Below are 23,939 nucleotides of genomic sequence, written 5' to 3'. Positions count from 1 at the left end.
ATTTAAAAATTGCATCATGTTATTATACTTAGCTTTTACCTAACAGAATAGTTCATTTTAGCATAGTAATGGAACGGATAACAGCTACTGATTTTGCATTCACCTTGCATGGGAGCAGCAAAATAGTTGATAAAAAACACAGCTCACAAAGATGATGTGCATTGATTAGAAAGCCATACAGAGCTCGTATGAGAGGGAGGTGTCCCATTATGGATCTTCAGTAAATGTGATTAAACGCTTTCCAGATTTGTCACTTATTTTTGTCAAAACAGTCCTCTAAAATATTTTCTTGTAGGTGAAGGCAGAAGATGGAATATTCCATTCCATGACTTTTAGTGTTAAACATAAACAGAAGGCCGTAGAAGATGGAGATAATTTGGGTCCTACCAAATTGTAAAAGAATAGCCTTTTCTAAACTTCAATTTATACGCAGTGGTAGGAGAAAGACAGACATCTCTTGGAGGGGGTGACAATAGGAAACAGGAGCCAGAACAATCCTGAAAAGGACAGGTAGGAACTTCCACCTGATTCCATGTGTGGTTTGTAATGTTGCGCTGAGCAATCTGAAGACTACAGAGCATTCAGCTGTGAAGGATGCCCCTTAGTGGTTGAATATAAATACTGTTGACAGAAGAAACAAATTTAAACACTGAAATAATATATTTGCATTTATTAAGTGAGAACAAAGGATTTCAAACAGTAACATATGCATGGAAGAGTCTACAAAGCCATGTTTACACAGAGCATTGGAAACAGTTGGAAAAATGCTAACCGACAGTAACAGAACATTCCTGAATAAGCTATTATATTGAGTAAGAGGAACAAGAAAATGGGAAAAGGAAGGACGGCTAATGTCTATTTTAATCAGCACGTATATTTTGAGATGAGGGCTTTCTGCAGAGGAATACAATCAGACGTTTAACTCTACAACAAAACTCAACCCAAATTTTTTACTGGTGCTTTCTAGACTAGAGGGTTTGTGTACAGAATCACAGAGTCATCCGGACTGCTGTCATGGTTCCTTTCCAGCAGTGTACTGATGGCGGAGCCTTCAGCCATCTCTGCTGTTGCACAAAGAAATCAGCGTGTGCTACAACGCACACACATTTCTGTACAAGAGGCATTAAAAAAGTTTGAGTTTCAATGTTAACGGTTAGAGCGCACAATTCCTGTAACTCACATAGATATGAAAGTACAAACAGCCTACAAAAGATTCTCTTTATCTGGCTTGACTCTTATCATGAGGAATATATTGTTTCTGACTTTCCTTCTCAAAACCAGTCTTTGTATAGGAGTCAATTTGCAAAAGCTGTAGCAAGGTGATGCTAAATAAGCATGGCACCCTCATCCATCTGTTTACATCTACTCTAATGTAAGCTGTATTATATACATTTGGACGTCTCTTTATGTATATGCTGGATAACAAACAGAATCACAGAATTGCAGGGGTTGGAAGGGACGTCACGAGACCACCGAGATCCACTGTATTTACAAGTTCTTGGATATCTGATTTCCATCAGTCATGATACTTTTTTTTTTCCCCTGAAGAAGCCTGTATTCTTTCATCTTTTTAACTCTGCATGTAGAAATTGAGGCTGTAACGTGTCTCATTACCTCCACACCAGCAACGGAGACAGAAAAGCTACTTGTCAGCATTTCTGACACAAGCATTTATTTGTCGGGTCACATCCCAGCGCAGCTTAAAGGGTCACGGAAAGTCTCTTCTGTTGAGCCAGCTGGTGTGTGCTGTAGCTGGAGAGACTGATCCCAAACATGCCCAGGAGCAAGGCTGCCCGTTGCAGCAGTACGTCTGATGAGTTGATAACTATTTTTCCTGCAGCTTGAGTCTATAGGGAAAACAGGGCAAGTTATTATGCTGATTCTGCTGATTTCAACAGAAAAGCTCCTAATCCAATGATGCTCCCCAGAATGTTAGTTATAAATCCAGGAAAGCGAAGCTAAAAGGGATCAGTAACATCTTTCCTTAGCTCCATAGGTAGCGCTGGACCAAACAGACAAGCTTCCACACAAACTCTTCAAGTCTGACAAAGCAGCAGGAAATGCCAATCAAAGTAAAGACAAAAAGTTCATTATTTACCAATTCTCAGAGTGACAATAAGAAAAGAAATTAATTGCCTCATGGAAGTATGCGATACACCAACCAAGAAGGTGGAACATAATTGCATGGATTCTCTATAAAGCAAAACAATTTCTTACACATCTTGACACCGTGAATTAAAACATACTGTGCATCTTCCTAGGTGTGGCATTTCTTGCACAAAGCCTTCATTCTTTAAGCTTTCCTTTTGCAATCACTGGATGGAAAGCATGGCATCACTGAAATGATCCGCAAAGTTCCCATTTCAAGGAACCTAAGATTCGCTTCCAGTTTCTATGATGTTTTCTGTGTGAGCTTAAATAATCAGAGCTCAGTGCTCAACTGTGGTTAACGGTGTGGCTACTTTAGCAAGGGCGTAAGTACAAACAAAAGGAATTCCAGATGATATCACTATGTAAGTTGATATCAAAAGATACGTAGAGAGGAGTGAAAGTCCGTTGCTAGGACTGAAACACAGTATCTGTAGCTCAGCTGTATCACCTCTCAACCACTACAGACTATGATTTTGAATACAGATAACATTGCTCAACAGCTGTGAGATTATCTAACAAAGGAATATAAACACTCAGTATACATGAGAATGTGGCATACAATAAGGAATATACCCTACTTCATAATATCTTTTCTATGAGTGTTTTATTCTTAATTATTTAGTTGATTTAAAGTATTTTCTCTGTCTTATTTTTTCTTCATTTAGTAATGAATACTCTGGTCCCTCAGCATTTCAGAGGTCATAGAATCACCAATGTTGGAAAAGACCTCCAACATTATCCAGTACAACTGATCACATACCACCAATATTTCTCCACTAAACCATGTCCCTTAGTACAACATCTAAACACTTCTTGAACATTTGCAGGTATGGTCAGCCTACCACCTCCCTGGGCAGCTCAATACTATTGCAGGTTTCTTTATCATCCTTATGTCCTTATACATAAGGAAGAAATTCTTCACTCTTGAGTGGTGATGCACTGGCACAGGCTGCCCAGAGAAGCTGTGGATACTCTATTACTGGAGGTGTTCAGGGCCAGGTTGGATGGGGCTTTGGACAATGTGATCTAGTGGAAGGTGTCCCTGCCCATAGTAGGGAGGGGTTGGAACTAGATGGTCTTTAAAATCCATTCCAAGCCAAACCATTCTATGATTCTGCGATCATAATCATAGAAATTGGCTGAATTGCTTTACTGAGAACTTATTACAAGTTCTTCAGAACCCCACCATTCTCATTGCTATTAATGTTTTCCTACTGCCCCAAACACACAATCTAAAATGATAGAGAAGTAGTTTTAGTTTAGGCACTGCAGAAACACAAGCTCCTTCCAAGTACCCCGCACTTGGTATTCCAGCATCATACCAATTATCAAGAATTATCATAATTCATTTACTTTCCAGCAGAGGCTTAATTAAGACCTCTTTGAGTTTTTATGAATATTAACCCAACAGAAGCCAGGGTTCCCTCGGGTTGGTCAGGCAATAATTTGAAACAAAATCCATCTGAGCAAGAAAAATACTGGTATTTCAAAGATCTAATTAAAAGCAGAAAAAACGTTGGAATTTTCATACCTGCAGCAACCTTATATACCCAGGTGTCATTCTCCGCAGAGGGATAACCATTATTTCTAAGTCTTTGTTGAATTTCAGTCCCTGCAATTTTAGAAGACAGAAAACATTACTAATTCCCAAGGATTTTTTTACACTGACCTCCAAATGAAATAGAAGATTAAATCTAATATGCTTTGTTGGAGTGCCAGGGTGCTCCAAGAAGCAACATATGCAAACATTTTCTCCTTACCTGGAGCTCTTTTCCCTGTAAGTTCCTTAAATGCTAACATCGAACTCGTATATAAAGCCCAGCTGAGTTGCATAACCTGTCACATGTGATCTGTCTGCAAAGCTTAGGTGTTGGCAGAGGCTGCAAGTGTCTTGCCTGGGGCTAGGTATGTCTGCAATATTAGAAAGCTCTCTGGGAATGTCTGAAGCTCATTAAGAAAGCAAAGCAACAGCTGACCTCTTTAAGAACAAAAAGGCCTAAGCCTGTTTTATAGATAGCACTGGACTTAAAAAAAGAGGTCATTACAGCATTTTGTATCATGGACTGACAATGCAAATAGGATTGGATTGCTTTTATGTGACTTTGAGTATACGTTTATATCTATAGCACAACCTGTGTAGGAAGCTTAATTCAGCCATGACCCAAGTTGAAAGGATGTGTTAATAATATAACAGAGTTATTTGGAGGCACATTTAAAAATAAGCTCTTTCTTTTCTGGGAGCAATCTCCTTTACCTGGTATTATGCATGTTCTTGCCTCCCTTTTCAACTGCTGAAGCTTTACCTCTAAAAAGTACCTAATCTAATATTTATTTTTACTATCAGTACTACTTTCTGTTAACTGCGATTCCTTTGCAGTGAGGTTGGACTCAGTTCAGCCCCTGGGGTGGTAAAATCTGATCTACAGAATGAATTTCTCTTTCTTTAAGAAGCTTCCATTGATAGACTGTAATGAGAAAACTCTTCTTTCTCACTATCAATTTATGCAACATTGGGTAAGGATAGCAAGGCACAATTCAGCTCCAGTTACAGTCACACTTCTAAACATGCAGGGTAAATCTTCAGGAGATGTCAACCATCACAGCAACACTGTGCTCTGCGAGACCACGTCAGCACTCATCAGAAGTGCTCGGCAGAACAGTGCTGATTTACACCCCTCCAGGCTCTTTACTGTGGCATTCTGAAGCTCTAGGAGTAATGTTCCTGCCGTAAACCAGCAGAAAAATGAAAGGTTTCTACTTGGAGAAATATTCTACATTAGGCATTCCGCAGTGATATCAGTTATCAAGAATTATCATAACTCATTTACTTTACAGCAGGTGCTTAATTAATGTTATAGAAGGGAGTGATGCTACTTTATTCTGAGGCTCTGGCCTGCAGGTAGATTTCACCTTTCTCTTTGCCACGCCACATTTATACTGTATGAACTCTGTTAGCATCAGTGAAGTTATGTCTCATCCTCTGAAAAGCTAAGGTAAGCTGCACTAGTTCTATAGCATAAATCTAAATATCAAGCAGGACGTTGGGAAATTGCCAATCTGGGCCTTTTAAAATACACACTTGAACAGTAGTCCTGTGCTAAATCTGAACTGTTGCATATCTCAGCTGTAGGAAACATTGCATTAATGACAAACAATCAACATAAAATGGGGAGCTCGCTGAAGTTCATGGAAAGACTTCTTCCTGATTCGGGTTCACATTATCATAACAGGAGACACCACTGAAACAAGGTGCATCAGTGAATGTAAGTCACTGTGTCTGTACAAACAAGTTTGAGATTAAAATCTACACTGGAAAAAGGCAAAGCCTTTTCTTCTTGCTTCTGTTTCTCACAGTATGCCAAATGTTATCCTTTCTGTACAAGAAAAGAACCCAGGATTGCTGCCCAGAGTAGGTTCTAAAGCCTCAGGGTCTGCACTTGTATGGAAATGTAAGGAATGCAAATTTTTTCCTTTAAATTTCCCACCTTGCTCATATTCAAAGCAGTATCACAATTTCAGTAGAGCTCAAAATGCATTACTAATCACATTTGTACCTGTGTGTGTGATTTGTTCAGTTCAGAGAATGGCAGTGGAGGGGAGGGCTTCCTGGGGCACAGTGTTCAGACAGGAAGAACCTCCCATCCAGCATCTCTGCTGAAAATAAAAGGAAAGGGAAACGGGATGCCTTGAATGCCACAGATCTTTTACAAGTTATTTCTTGGCTGTGCTCAACACAGTTAAACAGAAGAATGTTTTCTGTAATTGAAGGTGTTACCAAAATCTGTATGACTTTCCCAAGGTCTCTAAAAGAACCACATGCCTGGCTTCTACGTTATTTCAGCTCTGTGAACAAACAGAAGTCTTGCTTCAGTTCCTTTGGAAGTTCACATCCCAGAAAGGAACCATGATTGCCACATCAGCCAGAAGTTCTGCAGACCTGCACATCTCAGCCACAGTCACTTCTAGGTTGGGCTGAGAGAGCAAGACAACCCCAGGCAGCACATGGCTCTCGTTACAAGAGAGATTTGCTCTCTTGGCAAATACATGAGGATCCTGCTAGCAGAGCAGACTGCTCACTTCGTTCATCTACTGGCACCTTTGCTGCTTGACAGACAGTTTTCTAATAGGCAACAAGCAGGCAAAACGCAAATTACATGCTGACATCCTCCCTTCCCTCCCCATCCCAGAATTAAAGGTGAGGAATTCTTTGATCCAACCCATCCGTATCTACAACCTTGTGTTTTATTTCCATTAAGAGGAGAAATCGGTGATGAAATTAAATGTTTCTTGCTGTAAATCCATGAATTCAGGATGAGCATGTGCTGCTTTCCTAAATGCAGTAGGAGTCAACCAAGGCGAATAACTTATTTGGACATACTTGGAGATTGGAAGGAACCTCAAATGCCAACTAGTTCCAACCCCCCTAGTGTGGGTAGGGACTTCTTCCACTAGATCAGGTTGCCTGTGCCATCCAGCCTGTGCCAGTGCCTCACCACATCTTTAGCCTTCCTGAAGCAGAGGGAAAGAGGAGCAATGCAAGCTGGTAGTGTTCAAGAGACAGAGCACAGGAACAGCAGATGGCAAGAGAAGCATCTTTCACCCACAGAGCTGCAGCCACACACAGCTGCTCTGCAAAGTATGTTGAGTTGGGTTCACATGCATAAAGACCCATCGGTTGAGTCTGCAGCTGCCAGCAAACCCCAAGGCTAATATGTGGAGTAAAAATGCAAACCAGAGAGAAAGGGGAAGAAGAGAAAAACTAAAAATAGGGAAAAGTGAAATCTACTCATTGGCCATTGGGAAGAGAAGTGACAGGGGACCCAAGCAAGCAGCTTTCCCAGGGCCCCTCTCCAGTGCTACAGATCCCCCCATAACACTCTCCTAAAGAAGTGACACAGGTTTAAGTGGGACCTGCTCAAACTCCTGCTGGTGCTTTTTGCTCATGATGCTGCTATTGCTGAGTGCTATGTGCTGTTGAGGCTGGTGCTGCATCCTCACCTATCGCTACACTCTCTGAAGGCAAATTATTAGGCCCCCAGACAATGGCAATAAAAGGGGGCAAAGACATGTTGATGGCAGCAGTCACCTCCCACAAGAACCCACCACTGCCATTTTGAAAGCAATTCAGACATTTAACTGAAGAACTACGTTCCAAAATTCATCATCCTTACATAGGCCTGGATGGAGGAATACGGTCAGGATTCTGAACTCACAGATGGCTTCCACTTCACCTCTATGTATGGGATGGGAGTAAATACAAAATACCGTCTCTGTGTGCAAATGAATTACATGAAGAAAACAACTCAATAAAGTTGCCTCTATACACAACCATATGACTATTTGGTTTTTTTTTTTTTTTGGTTTTTTTTTTTTTTACTTAAGCAGATATTAGATCTGAGAGTACTTCCTCACAAATCATTCTAGGTGTTATTTAAAAATTAAAGCTAAACTCAAAGGAATTTTGCCTGAGACAAATGTAACTTAAAAACACCCCAGCTCTTCGATGGTAACAGGATTAGGCCCCACGAGCTCATCGAAGAAGGCCGTGGTCCTGCCCCAAAGTGCTTACAATCCATTTAGAAACAAGTGGGTGCCAACAGATGGAGGAGCACTGGGAAACAAAGAAAATATAGTGCTTGGCATGCGTGGCAGTGTTCTCAGCTCACTCTCAGTCAGACTGTTTCCACATTTTTGTGGGCGTTGCAGCAAAGCACGGTGTTAAGGAGGGATCTGAAGGTGGTTAATGAATTTTAAGATGATGAGACAGGCAAGGAACAGGAACAATGTTAGCCACAGTGTTGCACTACACTGTACTATCTTTGTGGAGCACAAAATGAGGGAGCTGTATTGGAATATGTTGCTGGTGGAAGTAGGAAATGCTGTCAATAAAAGAGGAGCGGAATACTATGTGGATGAACTGAGGCACAGATCACAACTGTAAATTGTTCAGTCCTTAAAGTCATCTAAGGTTATGGATAGACAGTAGCAAGAGAATGTGCTGCTGAGGCTTATGGAGTTACCAATGGAACAGCATAAACTACTCATTTACTTCATGCTGTGTATCGACTAGTTCACTTCCCACAGCTCCACTGCCAAGCAGTTACTTCTGTATTTGCGGCCTGCCTACCCACATTGCTTTGATGACATTGAAGGACAGAATAATAGCAACAGACAAAAATTTACCAGCAAAGATCCCCCACATAATAGCAGAAAATCAGGCTAATTTCTGCTATGGAGAAAGGAGAACTTCTGCCGTGAAAGAAAATTGTTGGAAATTACTGCAGACTGTACCTGTTAGAAATTGCATACAAAGAAGAGAAAAAGAAAAGAAAGGAGAAGAATTGTCTCGAAAGACTTCCAAGAGACGTTACTGGGATGCCACTGTGGAAACAGGAAAAGTGACGCTGGAACTTTTTCTTTTTTAAGTATTTCCAAGTAAAGATAGGTTAGCATTGCTGTCACTGGCAGTAGCACAGACAGAGCACAAACACATAAACCCTCTGGCATGCGTTTGTGGGCTGGATTCCTCTCTGCTAACTTAGACCTGTATAGCACAGATGCCTGTCTCTGAACTAGCTGCTCTGAACAGCCACTTCAATTTACCTATTTGACATATTGATGTTGTAAATGAAAAGAAGTGATGATGGATAATACAGTGAGATGATGTAGCAAGCTCAGATGTAGACATCAACAGTGTAAATGCAGGCACATGGATTGCTCTCCTTTGATTAAAACAGGAGAGTTCAAAGTAAACCTGGTACGAAGAAGGGCAGCATATTACCTGAAGAACTTATACAAGATTATCTTGTTCAACCTTGCAAAAGGAAGGCTGGGAGGCATTCGATTACTTCCTACAAATACAAAGGGAACAAATAGCAGAGAAAGCGGAATGCTGCTGAGGCCAAAGGCTAATACAGCGCTAACAAACAAATACAGCCATGAGGAGATTAAGTATAGAAAGACGGCGGCTTCTGGTGAAGGATGGGTTTCTGAAACTTTACAAGAAAGAAAGCAGATAAAATAGTTTTAACACATAATTTGGCTATTCTTCTGTACCGCAAGACCTTATGGTATAACATGGAAAGCTCATGTACTGTAACAAAGCAGGTGCATAAATCTGTAGTAGTTACCTGATTCATTATTAGCTGTGTTAAATCACAGACACTGGGGACCATATGACAAAAGCAGATTCTTTGGAACACTGCTACTCCTATTGCAGTGCCTAGCAGCAAAGAGCTGACAGTTTTATGGCACTGTAAAAGCATTCAGAAAAATTACTCTTAGATTCATAATAATACAAGACGTAGTAACAAAATGACTCATCCTCATTCTTCTTTATATTACACTGAACTTCTGCAGCACAGCATTCAATTGAAATAGTCCAGGCAGGGTTACATGCACACTGTAGTTAGCTGCCTTCCTACAGAGTTTTCCTCAGGGCACAAGAGCTCTGCACTCCCAGGTGTAGGAAGTCAGGAAAGGAAAGCAAGAGACAGGCATGGCTGAATGGGGATCTGCTGGTCAAACTGGAGAGTAAGAAGAAAAATGGAAACAGGGACAGGTAACCTGGGAGGAGTATAGGGATGCTGCTAGGCTGTGTAAAGGTGGAGTCAGGAAGGTCAAGGCCCAGCTGGAACTGAACTTGGCAAGAGGCGCAAAGAAAGGCCAGATTGGATGGGGCCCTGGGCAACCTGATCTAGTGGGTGGCAGCCCTGCTCAGGGCGGCAGGGTGGAGCTGGATGATCTTTTAAGGTTCCTTTCAACCTAAGCCATTCTATGATTCTATTATTCTGTGATTCAAAAGAAAGTAGCAGCAGTACAAGAATAAGCCTGTGTCTGATAAAGCCTATGTCTATATTGGCTTTGGTAGAATGACTAGAAAGTACTGTCATCAGGCTCACATGCTGGCAAGGCAGCAAGGGTTTCTGAGGAGTATGCACTGTACATGTAGAGCATATTGTTCAGAGAGAGCTGTGCTACAATCCTTAGTATCTTGAGAATCCAAATTCTTCTCCTATGCCATTTCTGAGCTTCATATCAGTCATGCAGATCAATTCACCTGCTTTGGATTGTTTTTTCCTGCTGCTCCTGCTGAATACTGAACCACAAGGACTCATCCCAAAGGGCTATTTCAACATATCGGATGGGATAAGGTGATCCATTAAAGGGTCCTCAAAGCCTAGGATCACCAAATGCTTCCTCTCTTAGATACCGAGCAGAGACATTGCTGTCCTTGCACTGTACTTTTTATCTTAGTTCCCAGCTAGTGGATCTCAGCATCTCAGCTCCACTGTCCCTCACTCACAGGAGGTCTTCAAACACTGAGGTTCATGGAATATCCCACTACACGTAGAAAAGTCAATTAATGAGAAGGACTGAATTTAAAGGCCTGCAGGAAGAGATATACAATGTGACACAAAGAACAAGTACAGCATCTTTGGGGCTCCCACCTCCCAAGCCCCATTAGACAGCCACTGCCCGCCAGAACGTGGGAGGTTCTGTACAATATTTGAGTGAATAAATGTATTGCCTGTTTTTCTGTAGCTAACATGTACAGTAGTACAGAAATATTTACTCATTTTACAACTGAAGATCAAAAGAACTTAACCAAAATGAAAAAAAAAAAAATACCAGAAAACCTCAAACCAATAAAATAAGCAAAAGGCGGAGAGAAGACTTGGGATCTTGCAGCTCTGAAGTCCTTAATGGAAATCAGCACATTTCAAAAAGGTGCTGCAGTGCTCACAGCACTGGCAGCTCTGATATTTGGTTCTACCGTAACCATTCGTACAGCTTTGCAGAAATCAGAGGTTGGACTGCAACAGAAAACTGAACTAGCAGATAGGGGCAAGGTGAGGAGTGAGGGTAGAAGCTTGTCCACCTCTGCTGTGCAAGTGATATTACAGCACAAGCACTTCCCTGCTGTGTTTTCTGCTTTTCCACTCCTTAAAACCCATAGCAGAATAATGGCTATCTTTTTTAAACAAGAGCACTTTGGCTTGCTGCTTTTAAGTTACCAGAGATGCTGGGCTGTTTTCACTGGACTGGGAACTACACGGGTGTTGAGATTTGTCTACATCCATTATTTTGGGGAGGTTCTTATCTGGCAAGAAGTCAACCAACTTCCAGGGGGAGGTCCTGGAGGTCCCAGTTAACCCTGGAATGAGAGCTGTAATGCACTGTCTTGCAACAGTCCCACTATTCAGAGCGTGTGCAAATACTTCAGCAAGGTAGTGTAATGGAGGCACATACAGTGCAATGCTGACAGTTTGTGAAGAAGATGGGTGTATTCATATGCTGTAATGCCATTCCTCAACGTCCGTCTCAATGCTGATCTGGATAGGGAAACTTAAGGCAGACCTATGGATCTATCTGGCAGCACTCACAAGACATTTCATTACTCAAGAGCACATTTAGAAACAAGGCATCAGGCTCTTTCCTGTGAAGTGCCTGAAACGCCCACTTAGAAAAGATGGTGCAAAGAGGGGGGAGCTTGTTAAGGAATAAGGCATGTCCCCTCACTCTGCTCTCCTTCCCAAAGTCCACTAGACTCCATCTACCTCAGGACACCCACCACATACTGGCTCGTGTGCCAGGCTGAACAGGTGCTCCTGGCTAGTCAACGCTCAGTGGGTGTTCGTCACTGTGAGAAACAGTATGAGAAAATTTGTTACAATCTGTGATGAGAACTCTTCATGTTGTGTCCTTTGTTCTCTCTGTGGCTGATGCAATAGAAAGCTCGACTGTCAGATTGCATGGTCTCACAGACTTCCCTCACTTCATCTGCAGAGGGTCTCAGATTGTGAGTGGCTCCATCACATAGTGTTCCAGATCTCTAATGCAGCTTGATACACAGCAAACAGCTATACTGACCTGCCAGGTTGTTACTTATCCAACACATGTATACACACAGCCTAAAGCCTTTGGAATTTGAACCATTTGTAAGAAACTGGACAGATCATTCCTACCAGTCCTATGCTGCTGCTGAGACCTTTTCTCATCAGTAAATCCGTGCATATGAGCAGATGCATGTGCAGCTACAGAGCAGGGCTCTTTTTTCCTCCTCCTCTACATCCCACACTGACATCCTATTACACATATGTCGAGTTTTCAAAGTGAATCACACAAATGAGAAATCTTAAGAAATAGCCTTCTGGCATGTAATTTCAGAAATGCAGGTATTTGGGTGAGATCTTCTGTGATGCCTGCAAATGGAGGCTTGTGAAGAACCATGATATTTTACGTATGAGAAAGATCCTAATATGCAATAAGTCCTGTACTTAGTCTATACACTGCCATCTGTAACTTGCTTTTCTGTAGCCAGGGACACTTTTAATTCATATCAGAGCAGCACCCCAATATGAAAAAATATCTGCAGTAAGGATGTTTGGGGTACTAGGACTCTTGAATGGAAAAGGTTTTGTTCCAGGATAATATGGATACACTCAAATCATGACCATAATTTTAGTTCTGCTTCTAAAGCACTGATTTACAACAGAAGTACACAACTCCAGTCAACCATTACACTGGTACTTCTCTGCTCTTTTCAAACACTATTTTCAGATACCCAAAATGTGTGGGTTATTGTATTCCATATGGTTTTATAAATTGAGTCATAAATCCCAAGAAGACAGTTTGTAAGGGTTTTGTTGTTGTTGCTGTTGTTTTTCTTCACTCAAACTTCAAAGCACCTGACCTACCTGCTAAAACCTGATGAATATCCTTCTGAAAGTCATGTTCTATCACAGTAACAGTGAAGCTTGAGCTATTCTAAAATGCAGAACTGTATAGAAATTTACCATTACTGCGTAAAGAAATGCATCAGAACATCAAAAAGTTCTAAATCACACATGCCCATCCCACTAGTTTTATGATTTTCTTGCCCTCTTTTTCAAATGTTTTAACAAAAAAGTAATTAAAAAAAGACATTTTGTTACTTACATACATTAGCTACATGATATATTTCATACGCAGCCCAAGACAATTCTTCTTTACTCAGTGTGGCCCAGGCAATCTAAAAGGTTGGACATGCATAGAGCCATGTATCTAAACTATTTGTCTAAAGTTTTCCTTAGTGGTCTGATAGGAATGTTCTTCACATTTGGTAGTAATGGATCTCTAGATCTGTATCACTCATATAGTTTCTAATTTGGAAAATGTAAATACTTTGATCCGTTCTGGTAGATATAAAAGCCTGGATGCTGTATATTTTCATGCTGCATGTTTCCAGTGCAACATGCTAATGAATTAGCCCATGTAAAATAAAAAAGGGCCGTAAATTGTCCTGTAAAACTTAAAAATGCAATATAGTAAGATAAAAATTACCGTAGCCCTCCAAGAATAACAGAAAATGCTTCAGAGTTATAAGTTAAATTACATGGATTTCATGGAAACTTTCTGAGTTGAATTTAAGTTCTTATGCACTTTCTGACAAATACCCTTGTTTTGTTTCCTTGTAATTGCCTTCACATTGCCAATTACATACAGTTTCCATCCATGACTATCTGTATTCCTATTTAAATGCTCTAATCCCTTAATAGGACTTCTATTATTTCTGGAATGGCATTGTGCCAGCACAGTTGTGGCTACTTAGCATGATCAGTAACCTATTTTTAGGCATAATCCTGAGTAAAGGTACATTTCTTGTGTTGTGAACTCTCTAGGTGAACACTGGAAGATTCTTTCATCAGCATCAGTAGAGTGTAAAACAATCTATGCAGGAGGTAAAGCATGAAAAAATCATTAATCAAAGGAGCAGCATTTCTATAATGTTTATTTTTTCATTATGCAGTCTTTATTCTGATTAAGTGTTGTGGCTGTCAGCCTGTGAGGCCAAACAGAAATGATTAAAACAGAATTTAAATTACCTAGAGGTGGAAAGCAAAACAAGAGGGGAACAGTAGTGAACACTTGTATTTAAACATGACGCAATGGACTTAGGACTGACTGCTCTCTTCAGATTGTATCTCCCATGACACAATGCTAAGGATCACTAGGACCAGACACTATTCACCTAACAGCTCTAAAGTAAGTGAAGGATGAAATAACACAACTGCTAGCCTAGCTGCAGTGTGTAACCTCTGGGAATTGTGTCAGTATCGGAGGCCTGCATGGTGGTAAAATGGATTTTAACAAAGGGATCCAAAGGTGATCTGAGGAACTACAGGCACAGCACTGCCAATGGGTCCAGGGAAAGGTTTTCCCCTTTGTGGTCCTATATGGAACCAGAAGTTGGACATGATGACCTTTGTGGGTCCCTTCCAACTCATGATTCCATGGTTCTGTGAGACCAGCACACCTGATGTCTTTGTTCAGTAGTAACCACTGCAAGGAAAAGAATAAGCAGACACATAAGAAAACATACTGGGCAAGAGTTCATAAAACTTCAGCAGAGGGAAGATATATTTCACAAGCCCAATGCCTTTATAATAAGTGGTTAAGCTGCGTACTAAGCTGGATTTTTTTAAATTGAAAAAAGCAATTAAAAAAACCCAACAACTTGTAAAAGGAGGTCACATGGGCTAAGAAGATCCTCATTTGTATGAAAAAGCAATTAAAAGACACAAAAGCAAAAGCAGGAATGCAAGAGTCCCACTGGAAGGAAATCACCAATGCAATCCTATGGGACTTCATGCCAAGATCTGTGCTGCTCAGCAAAGTCCTGAGTGACCTGAAAAAAGGTGATGAATAATGGGAGAACAAAGACTGCTGATTTCACTACGTTTATTACAGTGACTACAACTGAAAGCTGACTGTGCAGATCTGCAGAAGCACAGCTTGATCATGAACAACTTGTGACAAAATGGCAGACAAAATTCTACGTAAGGCATAGCAAAGCTTTGCACACAGCTACGTAGGCTAATTAAGAACATTAGGAAATGAGATAGCATTTCTATGAAAATGCCAGCTCAGTAAGGGGTCAAGAAAGCAACCAATTCATTTGAAAAGGGCTGCAGAACAAATAAAACAACAGTTCAAATGAGAATGGTGAATCTGTGTTTTTAATAACATGCACCAACCACTAGATCAGACTGTTCAGGACTCTACCCAACACCTCCAGGGATGGGGCATCCACAACTTCCCTGGGCAATGTGAGCCAGAGCCGCAACATCCTCTAAGAGGTGCTCTGAGATTACCCCTCTTCTAGTTTAAAGACATTCCTCCTTGTCCTATCACTATCAGACAATGTAAAGTCATTCTCTCTCCTGCTTATAAGCTCTCCTCAGGTACTGGAAGGCCATAATAAGATCTCCCAGAGTCTTCCCTTCTCCAAGCCGAACAAAACCAGTTCCCTCAACTTTTCTTCAGAGGAGAAGTGCTCCAGCCCTCTGATCATCTTTGTGGTCCCCCAACAGCTCCGCACATTTTTTGTACAACATCCTCATATTCTTTCCAAGCCACCCATTCCTGCTTCCACTGCCTGTACTTTTCCTTCTTTTCCCTCAATTTAACCAGCAGGTCCTTGCTCAGCCATGCCAGTTTTCTGCCTCCTGTCCTTGATTTCTTATGCTGGGGGATGGAGAGCTCTTGTGCTCTCAGAAAGGTGTCCTTAAAGATCTGACAGCTCTGTTTCATTCTGATGTCCCCAGGGACAATCTCCCCAGGGATCTCATGCAGTAATTCCTTATACGGCTGGAAGTTCACTCTCCTGAACTTCAAGGTCCTGACTCTGCTTTTTGCCAGGCCCATATTCTTCACGATCACAGACTCAATCAGAGCATGGTCACTGCAACCCAGGCTGCCTCCAATCTTAACCTCTTTAACAATCTCCTCTGCACTGATGAGCACAGGGTCTAGTAACACTTCACCTCTGCTTGGTCTGTCCAATACCAGGACCGGGAATTTATCCTCAGCTTTTATACAAAAGTCCTTTGCTAGAAGGGACTGCTTTTTACACTGGCCTATAAAAAGCGTCCAATTTATACTGTTCTGCAGAATCCTCCTGTGCTTGGTTTCCTACTGTTTGAAGCACGGATCTTGGATCTTAGTGCCCTGTGTTTTTTGTGAGCATTAAAAGCTCAGTGGAAGCTTACATACTCATGGTGTAGTACTTACGAAAAATGTATCACAATAAAAAAGCAAAGCAAACAAGAGAGGATGCTTTAATTTCAGATAGACAGCTGTAAAATTGCTTAGTAGAGATAGTTAGAATTTTTTGTTTGTATTTCCTTCCAATTGCAATACAGAGTTGAATGGCTATGGACTAATACAGCCATCTGTCTTGTGGGTGCCTGGAGGAATCTTTTACACCAAAGCAACACTGACAGTTATACAGTAATATCCTGCTGCACAACGCTCTTGAACTCAGAGTTGGAATGCAGTTATTTCCACCGTGTGAGGGCACTGCACAGAACAGAATGCTCAGCTGCAATGACTCTTGCTCACTCACAAGTACACGCTGCCAGACTGGGAATGAAAGTAAATATTCCTGCAGGGCATAATGGATGGCAATGCAAGCACACGATCTCATGCACTGAGATAACATCCAGGTCCAGAGATTCAGACTTAATACTAGAGAAGAGAAGGAACAGAAACTTTGTGTAGAATGCCTTTATTGGGTGGGTTTTCAGATGACTTATCCTGTATATTCACAAAGAATAACAACAACAAATTGAGGGACTCAAAAAAAGAAGGTAACAAGGACTTTGTGGCTTCAAACAGAAAAATTCCTATTCAAAAGCCTGCAGTACAAAGCATCAATAATTTGTGGCTAACTAAATCCGATGATTTGGATCAGCCTTGGACAACTGGCTCTGCATTAAGGTTGACAAAAGACCCTTAGTTGTAATTCAAAAGACTATCCTCTTAGAGATACTTGCTCAATGCCATCTCAACTTTGTGACTTTCACCTCCCAAGTTTCTCACCACTCCCATCTGAAAGTACAAGTCTTAGGTAGTTCACAAGAATGTTGCTAAATAGAGCAAAACAGATCTGGGATTCACTACCTACAGGGGAAATACCAGACTCACACATGCATAGCTCCATTTCTGCTTCCGTTCCATTAACCTCACCTTGGTAAGTCATTGTTTCCAGCTGCTTTCCAGGACCTGGCTACGCTCAGATTTTCATCATACAGCACATGCCAAGTAGTTTGAGACTGCTTTTCACTCTGCAGAACGGGGCTGAGCTACCTTACACATCCAGCAGAGAAGCCTTGCAAATTACTGAGCAATTGGACTGGACACCTAGAAACACAGTAGTCAGCTAAACGTTTGTGTCCCAGGTGCTCTGACAGGGACACTTGAAATATTCTTGGCTTGGCATTTAACTTTGATAGCTTTTGCTTATGCATGAGGGAACTGGATTGAAAGAATGGATGTTTCCAGGGCATTTTGACAGAAACACTGCTTTTTTTTTTTTCCCTCCTAAAAAGTGTAGGGGAGAGTTAAAGGACCTTTTGGAACCCTAAAAGCCAAATGCTGTGGTAGCACAGAGTCAGAATTTGGGAGCAGAAGGCTCCACCTGCTTGTATGTGAGGGGTTTCTACAGTCACAGGTCAGATTCTGGTTGGGGCAATCAGATTTTACTCAAATAAATCTGTAGAGGTGCATTCAGCAGCTTGATTCACATAATTAAAGGAAACCAATGTATTGCTCTGAATGTCTCTTTTCTTTGGCTGCTTTTCATTGTTGTTTTTCTTTTTTCCAGTTTCTGTTACAAAACATTTCAGTTCTCTCTTCTGCATTCTGACTGCAGGCTCCTGCAGCTGGTGTAGGAGTGGTACTTCTAGTTAGAAGTTGTTTTAAAATCCTTTTCCTTTCACGCTTAGTTCCTACGCTAATTGGATGTACTGTGACTTTGCTGGTTGCTGCACTGTTATCCTGTTATTACTCCTTTGTGTCTCCGTTGTGCAGCTTTGGGGCCAGGCTGTGATATAGCCTTGACTAAAGGGAGCTGTGAGAGTGATGAACCACTGCACACAAGTGGGAATCCCATAGGCAGCTTGGTCTCATAAAGATCCTCCTGAGAATCTGCTCCTGCTTACTTCTGGACTGTGACAGCTCTAGGCAGAGTAAATGGGGCTTCTCTATAACATTTCTAGCTCCAGCAGAAAATGTTAGCACAGCTTGCTTTTTGGTTCTTCATACCACCTGCCTCTCCTCTGCAGCTTGGCACTCCATGAGCAGCAGAAGTTGGGAGACTAAGCCGAAGTTAGATGAATATCTCTGACAAATCCTCACGCTTGTATCCAACAGTGGATTAGGGTGCAGATGTTTAGGTAGTTAATGCTAATACTGAGAGTTAATAGGTCAGTGCTATAACCCTGGAAATCTGCTTACAGAGCTGCTTATGTAAAAATTGCATAAAATCTGCACACCCCACTAGAAAACTGTTAGTGCAACTTCCTACACAAATTTCTAAGTCTCAAAACTATTTTTCATCAGTAGTTAATGTGCTTATTGCAAGGATCTTTCTTTGGGAACCAGCTGGAAGAAATGCAACACAACTGATAATACACACATTAGGCGCCACCATGAGACTGTCTGGTTGATAGAATCATAGAATCATAGAATCACCAAGGTTGGAAAAGACCCACAGGATCATCGAGTCTAACCATTCACCCTTCACCAATGGTTCTCGCTAAACCATGTCCCTCAACACAACATCCAAATGCTCTTTGAACACCACCAGGCTCGGTGACTCCACCACCACTCTGGGCAGCCCATTCCAGTGCCTGACCACCCTTTCAGAGAAGTAGTAACACAGAGAATATTGGAAACGTGGTGACAAAACTCAAACTATAGATCACATTTTGCAGGAAAAGAAACAACTGTGAATTTTCCTTTGATGTTTTTTTTTAAAAAGAGAATCTTTCAGAATAAACATTCTTAACTAACACAAACGATTCCCTGCAGAGCAACACATTCAAAATAAATATGTAAGACAAAGTTGAAAGGCTATTTACTGTGACTGCTTTTCAGTTTTTCTGCTTCCCCATAAACACACTTTAATAACAAACAGTTTTATGGCTTTTTTGTTTTGTTTTGTTTTGTTTTTTTGTGTGTCTTTTGTTTGGCCTCTATCCTTATCTAAAACAAATAATGCTTGTTCTTGCAGAAAACTGACAAAGTACAGTCATTATTAGACTTTGTGCTATTTAGGTTCCTGTGAAGTTACCTAGTGCCATGTGGCTTTCTGATCAAGGGGGAAAAAATGCATAAAAGACAATAAAGTGCAGATTAAATACATTAAAAATCATCTAGATGATCTCAGCACTCAATTTTCAAAAAGAAGGTAGAAGCAGGGAATCATTATGTTGTTTCTCTTTGGATCCCATAAAGAGTAGGACTAGATTCAGTAGCATTCAGCATTTTTATTAATGAACTATAAGAAAATGTATAATCATCGCTGTAAAGATTTGCAGATGACACCAGGGTTAGCAGACAGCAGTTATTAATGAAAGCAGTACAGGCATGTGAAACAATCCATCATTTACTGACCCAGATACAGTACAAGAACATTAATGTTAATACTGTCAAACAAAAGCTCAGACACGGAAGAACAAGAAGGACAGAACCGGGGACTATATGCTGGAAAGCTATAAATGTCAAGATTAACTACAGGTAATTGTATTGCATGTAATTCAACATGGCGTCTCTATACAGTTCTATGGCAAAAAGTAGCTATAAGCAATGGTGTGTGTATGAAAGTGCTGAGATTTTAAATGAAGTTTGTGTGCAGTCCGTGCACTCCTGTTCTCCAAAGGTGTAACAAAAATAAACATTGACAGAAGATAGAAGAGAGCCATAAAAACAGTTTGAAGACTGTAGAAAATGACTTAAAGCAAACAATTTAGAGAGAGTTCTTAGGATACCAAGTGGGAGGGTGCATTGCAGCTTGATTACGGTGTTCAAATGCTTTCACAGACAGAAAATATTGGCTAGTGAGGGATTTCTATAATCTCGTGAAGAAAAGCATACCAAGAACTAATGGTTTAAAGTTAAATCTAGTCAAACTGAAATAAAAAATAATGCAAGTTTCTAACAGTGAGAGTGACTGAGTACTGGAATAAATGACCAGAGAAGGGGATCAGTCCTCATTTCTTGATGTCTTTAAATCAAGCTTGTCTGTCTCAGAAGAAGACTTCAGAAAAAAACCCCAAGCCAACAAATTGTGCTTCTGTCAGTTTCAAGTTACTGGTCTTCACCCTGAAGTACAAGGAAAATTTATGACCTGATATTTAGATGGGGCTATAGAGGATAATCTCCTGTCCTTTCCAGTCTTAACCTTCATGAATCTATCAATTTACTGAGTGAGTATGGAGAAAAAAAAACTTGAGTGACTTTTGCCATCTGTAGAACAATGTGATTCACAGCAGATTGCAAATCACCCAGTAATAAGTATATGTCAGAAACTATCAAGATGAATATATCCTTGCATTGCCTTCTAATTTAAAAGTTCAGAGTTATTTAATATTTTACAGATTAATTTTATACTGGGTAATTGAATTAATGTGAAAGGGTTAAGCAGACAGGCTAATGAAACACTGTGCCATGTACTTAGCTTAATGCGGTTGGAAAAATCAATGTACTTTGGTCTGTCAGTTAGCAATGAGAGATTTAATTGAATAACATGTCAAGTATTTTAACTGTTTATCAATGTAAATAGAATCCAGCACTATAGTAATGGTAATAGGCAAAGATGCTTTCCCTGAATTTAAATCAGATTTGAACATGACCTTCATTTTAAGCCCCTAACATTCCGGATTCAGATCAAACTAGCTATCATTACATCTACAGAGCTTGGTGACTGTGAATCAACTCTACTTCTGTGAATCAACTCTATATTCACCATTGGTTCTGTGAATCAACTCTATATTCACCATTGGTTCACTCTCTAAAACATAGGCAACGAGTAATCAGTTTGCTATAATTAGCCACGGTTATTTCATTGTGCATAAAAGCATAAAAGTTCACTTCCACTTTACTGTTGTTACTGGGAGGAGAACTAAATTACACGCCAATCTTTTACTGAGCCTGCATGGTAAGTGGTGAAGGCCACCTTGTGCATAAGTACATAAAGGGAAAAAGGGAATGAGAGGAAAAGCAGAATCCTCTCCTCAGCACGTTCGAAGCGCAGCTGTATGTAACTCCTTACTCTTCTCCCTTTTACCATTCCTGGGCACTGGCTTCCGTGCAGAAGCAGCAAGAAAGGGAGATATGGCTCTGTCCAGGTTGAAGGAGCTTGTCACTACCAGACCAGCACCTTGAGTGGTGATGCTTTGGTAATGCAATGTGTACCTTCCTGTTTTTTTTTTTTTCAGCTGCAACAAATGCATTTGTTCAATAAGATCCAGATGTCTGCAATGCAGATGTTTCCATCTGACCTACCTGTTTATGCTCTCATAGCAGTCAATCTGAAGACATAAATTAGTACTCTTTGTACCACTGTCATCATCCTAAAATAGATATCTAGAAACAATCAGATATACAGGGCTGCACAGGGATCTATTTCATCTGAGCAATTATAAAGGTTCTCAGATGGTAATATTGACACTGCTGATATCAGAAGTTAAGAGAAATGAATCCTGCCTCCAAACTTTCCTTAGCAAGCTACAGATGGATACTGCCCTAAAAGTAGAGGGTACTTTGTACCATTTTTAGCAGACAGACCATGTGTGCCATAGAGAATTATTATACCATTTTAACCTTGCTTACAAAATCTTCTAGCACTTTCTTGATAACACTTCAGCCTGTTACATTACCCTAACACACTGCCACCTCAAATGTAATAGAGACTCATTGTGCTGGGTGCTTTACAAACTCACAATCATAGAATCATATCATAGAATCATAGAATGGCCTGGGTTGAAAAGGACCACAATGATCATCGAGTTTCAACCCCCCTGCTATGTGCAGGGCTGCCAACCACCAGACCAGGCTGCCCAAAGCCACATCCAGCCTGGCCTTGAATGCCTCCAGGGATGGGGCATCCACAACCTCCTTGGGCAACCTGTTCCAGTGCGTATCCACCCTCTGTGTGAAAAACTTCCTCCTAATATCTAACCTAAACCTCCCCTGTCTCAGTTTAAAACCATTCCTCCTTGTCCTATCACTACCCACCTTCGTAAACAGCTGTTCCTCCTTCTGTTTATATGCTCCCTTCAAGTTCTGGAAGGCCACAGTGAGGTCTCCCCGGAGCCTTCTCTTCTCCAAGCTAAACAATCCCAGTTCCCTCAACCTTTCTTCACAGGAGAGGTGTTCCAGCCCTCTGATCATCTCAGTAGCCCTCCTCTGGACCTGTTTCAAGAGCTCTGCGTCTTTCTTGTGCTGGGGGCCCCAGGCCTGGACGCCGTACTCCAGATGGGGCCTGAATCCCTGCATCAAATTGCTGCTCTTTTAATAAAAGAGAAAACAGATGAGAAAATAGGCAGATTGACGTGAGAGTACACAGACACATTAGTCAGCACAGTAGGCAGTTCTCTTAGCACACTACTGATCTACCTGTTGCCGAGCTTTTGGGCAGCATTATGGCAAAGGAGAAAGAAGGGAAGAAGATAGAAAAACTACTCCATAGAGATCTGTGGAGGGCACTGTGGGAAAAAGCACAAACATGTTCATCTGAAAATGTAGCAAATGGGTGCTGGAAGCTAGTACCAGAGGCTGAGAGGATGGAGGTACCATCTGTGCACTGAGGACTCAGAAGACGGGCAAGATCTTGAAAAAGAAAAGCAGTCTTCAGTTGAGGCAACAGAAAAAGAATTGAACCACAGATTCATTCCTTCTCTATTTCTGTGTGGTTTTCTTCTATCTTAGATAACACATTTTTTCTCCATTGTATATCCTAAATTGAGATATAATAATGTAAAAGAGAACTACAGCTTGCTTATCTATTTTACAAATACATACGGTTCATTAAATGAACACAGACTATTAATTCTACAAACCTAAGCACTCAACTTGGATAATGTCCTTATTAAAGCTCTATGTTTGGTCTTGGCTGACTGTGGAGAATTTATATTATTTTCAAATAATACATATAATATACAGCTTTTCCTATGATCTTTAAATGTAGGAAACACACATAATACTTTTCAATCTCTGCTTTTTCTTGATATTTTTGTAGTATGTTTTTCTCCCATGGCTTAGTTCATTATATTTGGCAGTTTAAAATGATAAATCTTCTTCATCTAAGGAAAACATGTGTTAAAAATTGTGGAATACCCAGACATTATAATTACCCTATTAAAAATTACTTAGATACAACGCAAAAGATCAAGTAGTTAACAATGAAGATAAATGAGCTACACAAACACATGCAATGCAGCCCTCCTTAGGTGCATTCTAGGGCTGATGCAATTAACCACAAATTCTACTTAAAAAGAAGCTGAGGTTGGCCTAAATATCAGCATTTTTTTTTCCAGTTTCAGTTTGCTGCTTTTTCATACTACTTTTTGTTGTTACACTTCATGTGTAGCATGCTGTACAAATGTAACACACACCACTCTACTTGTGTAGTCTGCTTTTATGATATACCAGATATTTTATGATCCACCAAAGTGAAATATGTTTTCTTTGGTCAAAGACAGCTTAACAATCCTCTGCTTTCACGCAGCCTCCCATTATTTTTTCCCATCCTTGTCTTTTTTGAAAGCCTTTCTTTTTGACATGTTATTTCAGAGTTTCAGCCTACAGAGCAGAAACCCCTGCACTGGTGCAGAGGAGAAAAGCCAGCTGCCATAGAAAACACGAGGGAATTTATAACCCTACAGTTTTGTAAAGTTTTATAAAAATACTGCACCATTTGCAAAGCAGTAACGATCTACAGCATTAGAGACTGCTCCCCA

At 40.7% G+C, this 23,939-nt stretch overlaps 1 protein-coding gene across 5 annotated transcripts in view; it reads right to left on the bottom strand.

The window, feature by feature from the left end:
- Positions 1-641: 641 nt before the first annotated feature.
- Positions 642-23,939, bottom strand: part of ERICH1 (glutamate rich 1) — a 94,025-nt gene continuing 70,727 nt past the window's right edge. The window contains exons 6-7 of one of the 5 annotated variants that reach the window (XM_040697187.2): positions 3,683-3,763; positions 642-2,042 (exon numbers count right to left, since the gene is read on the bottom strand). In XM_040697187.2, the coding sequence (XP_040553121.1) occupies positions 1,969-2,042; positions 3,683-3,763 (155 nt within the window). In that variant the 3' untranslated portion in view covers positions 642-1,968. Of the gene's footprint in view, positions 2,043-3,682; positions 14,476-23,939 lie in introns of those variants that run through there. The other 4 variants (XM_015284836.4, XR_005858087.2, XR_005858089.2 and 1 more) reach the window with 4 other exon arrangements.

Source organism: Gallus gallus, chromosome 3, assembly GCF_016699485.2.
Source record: "Gallus gallus isolate bGalGal1 chromosome 3, bGalGal1.mat.broiler.GRCg7b, whole genome shotgun sequence".
In the NCBI taxonomy this organism is placed as follows: Eukaryota; Metazoa; Chordata; class Aves; order Galliformes; family Phasianidae; genus Gallus; species Gallus gallus.
Note: the sequence above shows the minus strand (reverse complement) of the source record. Positions and strands in the feature narration are given on the sequence as shown.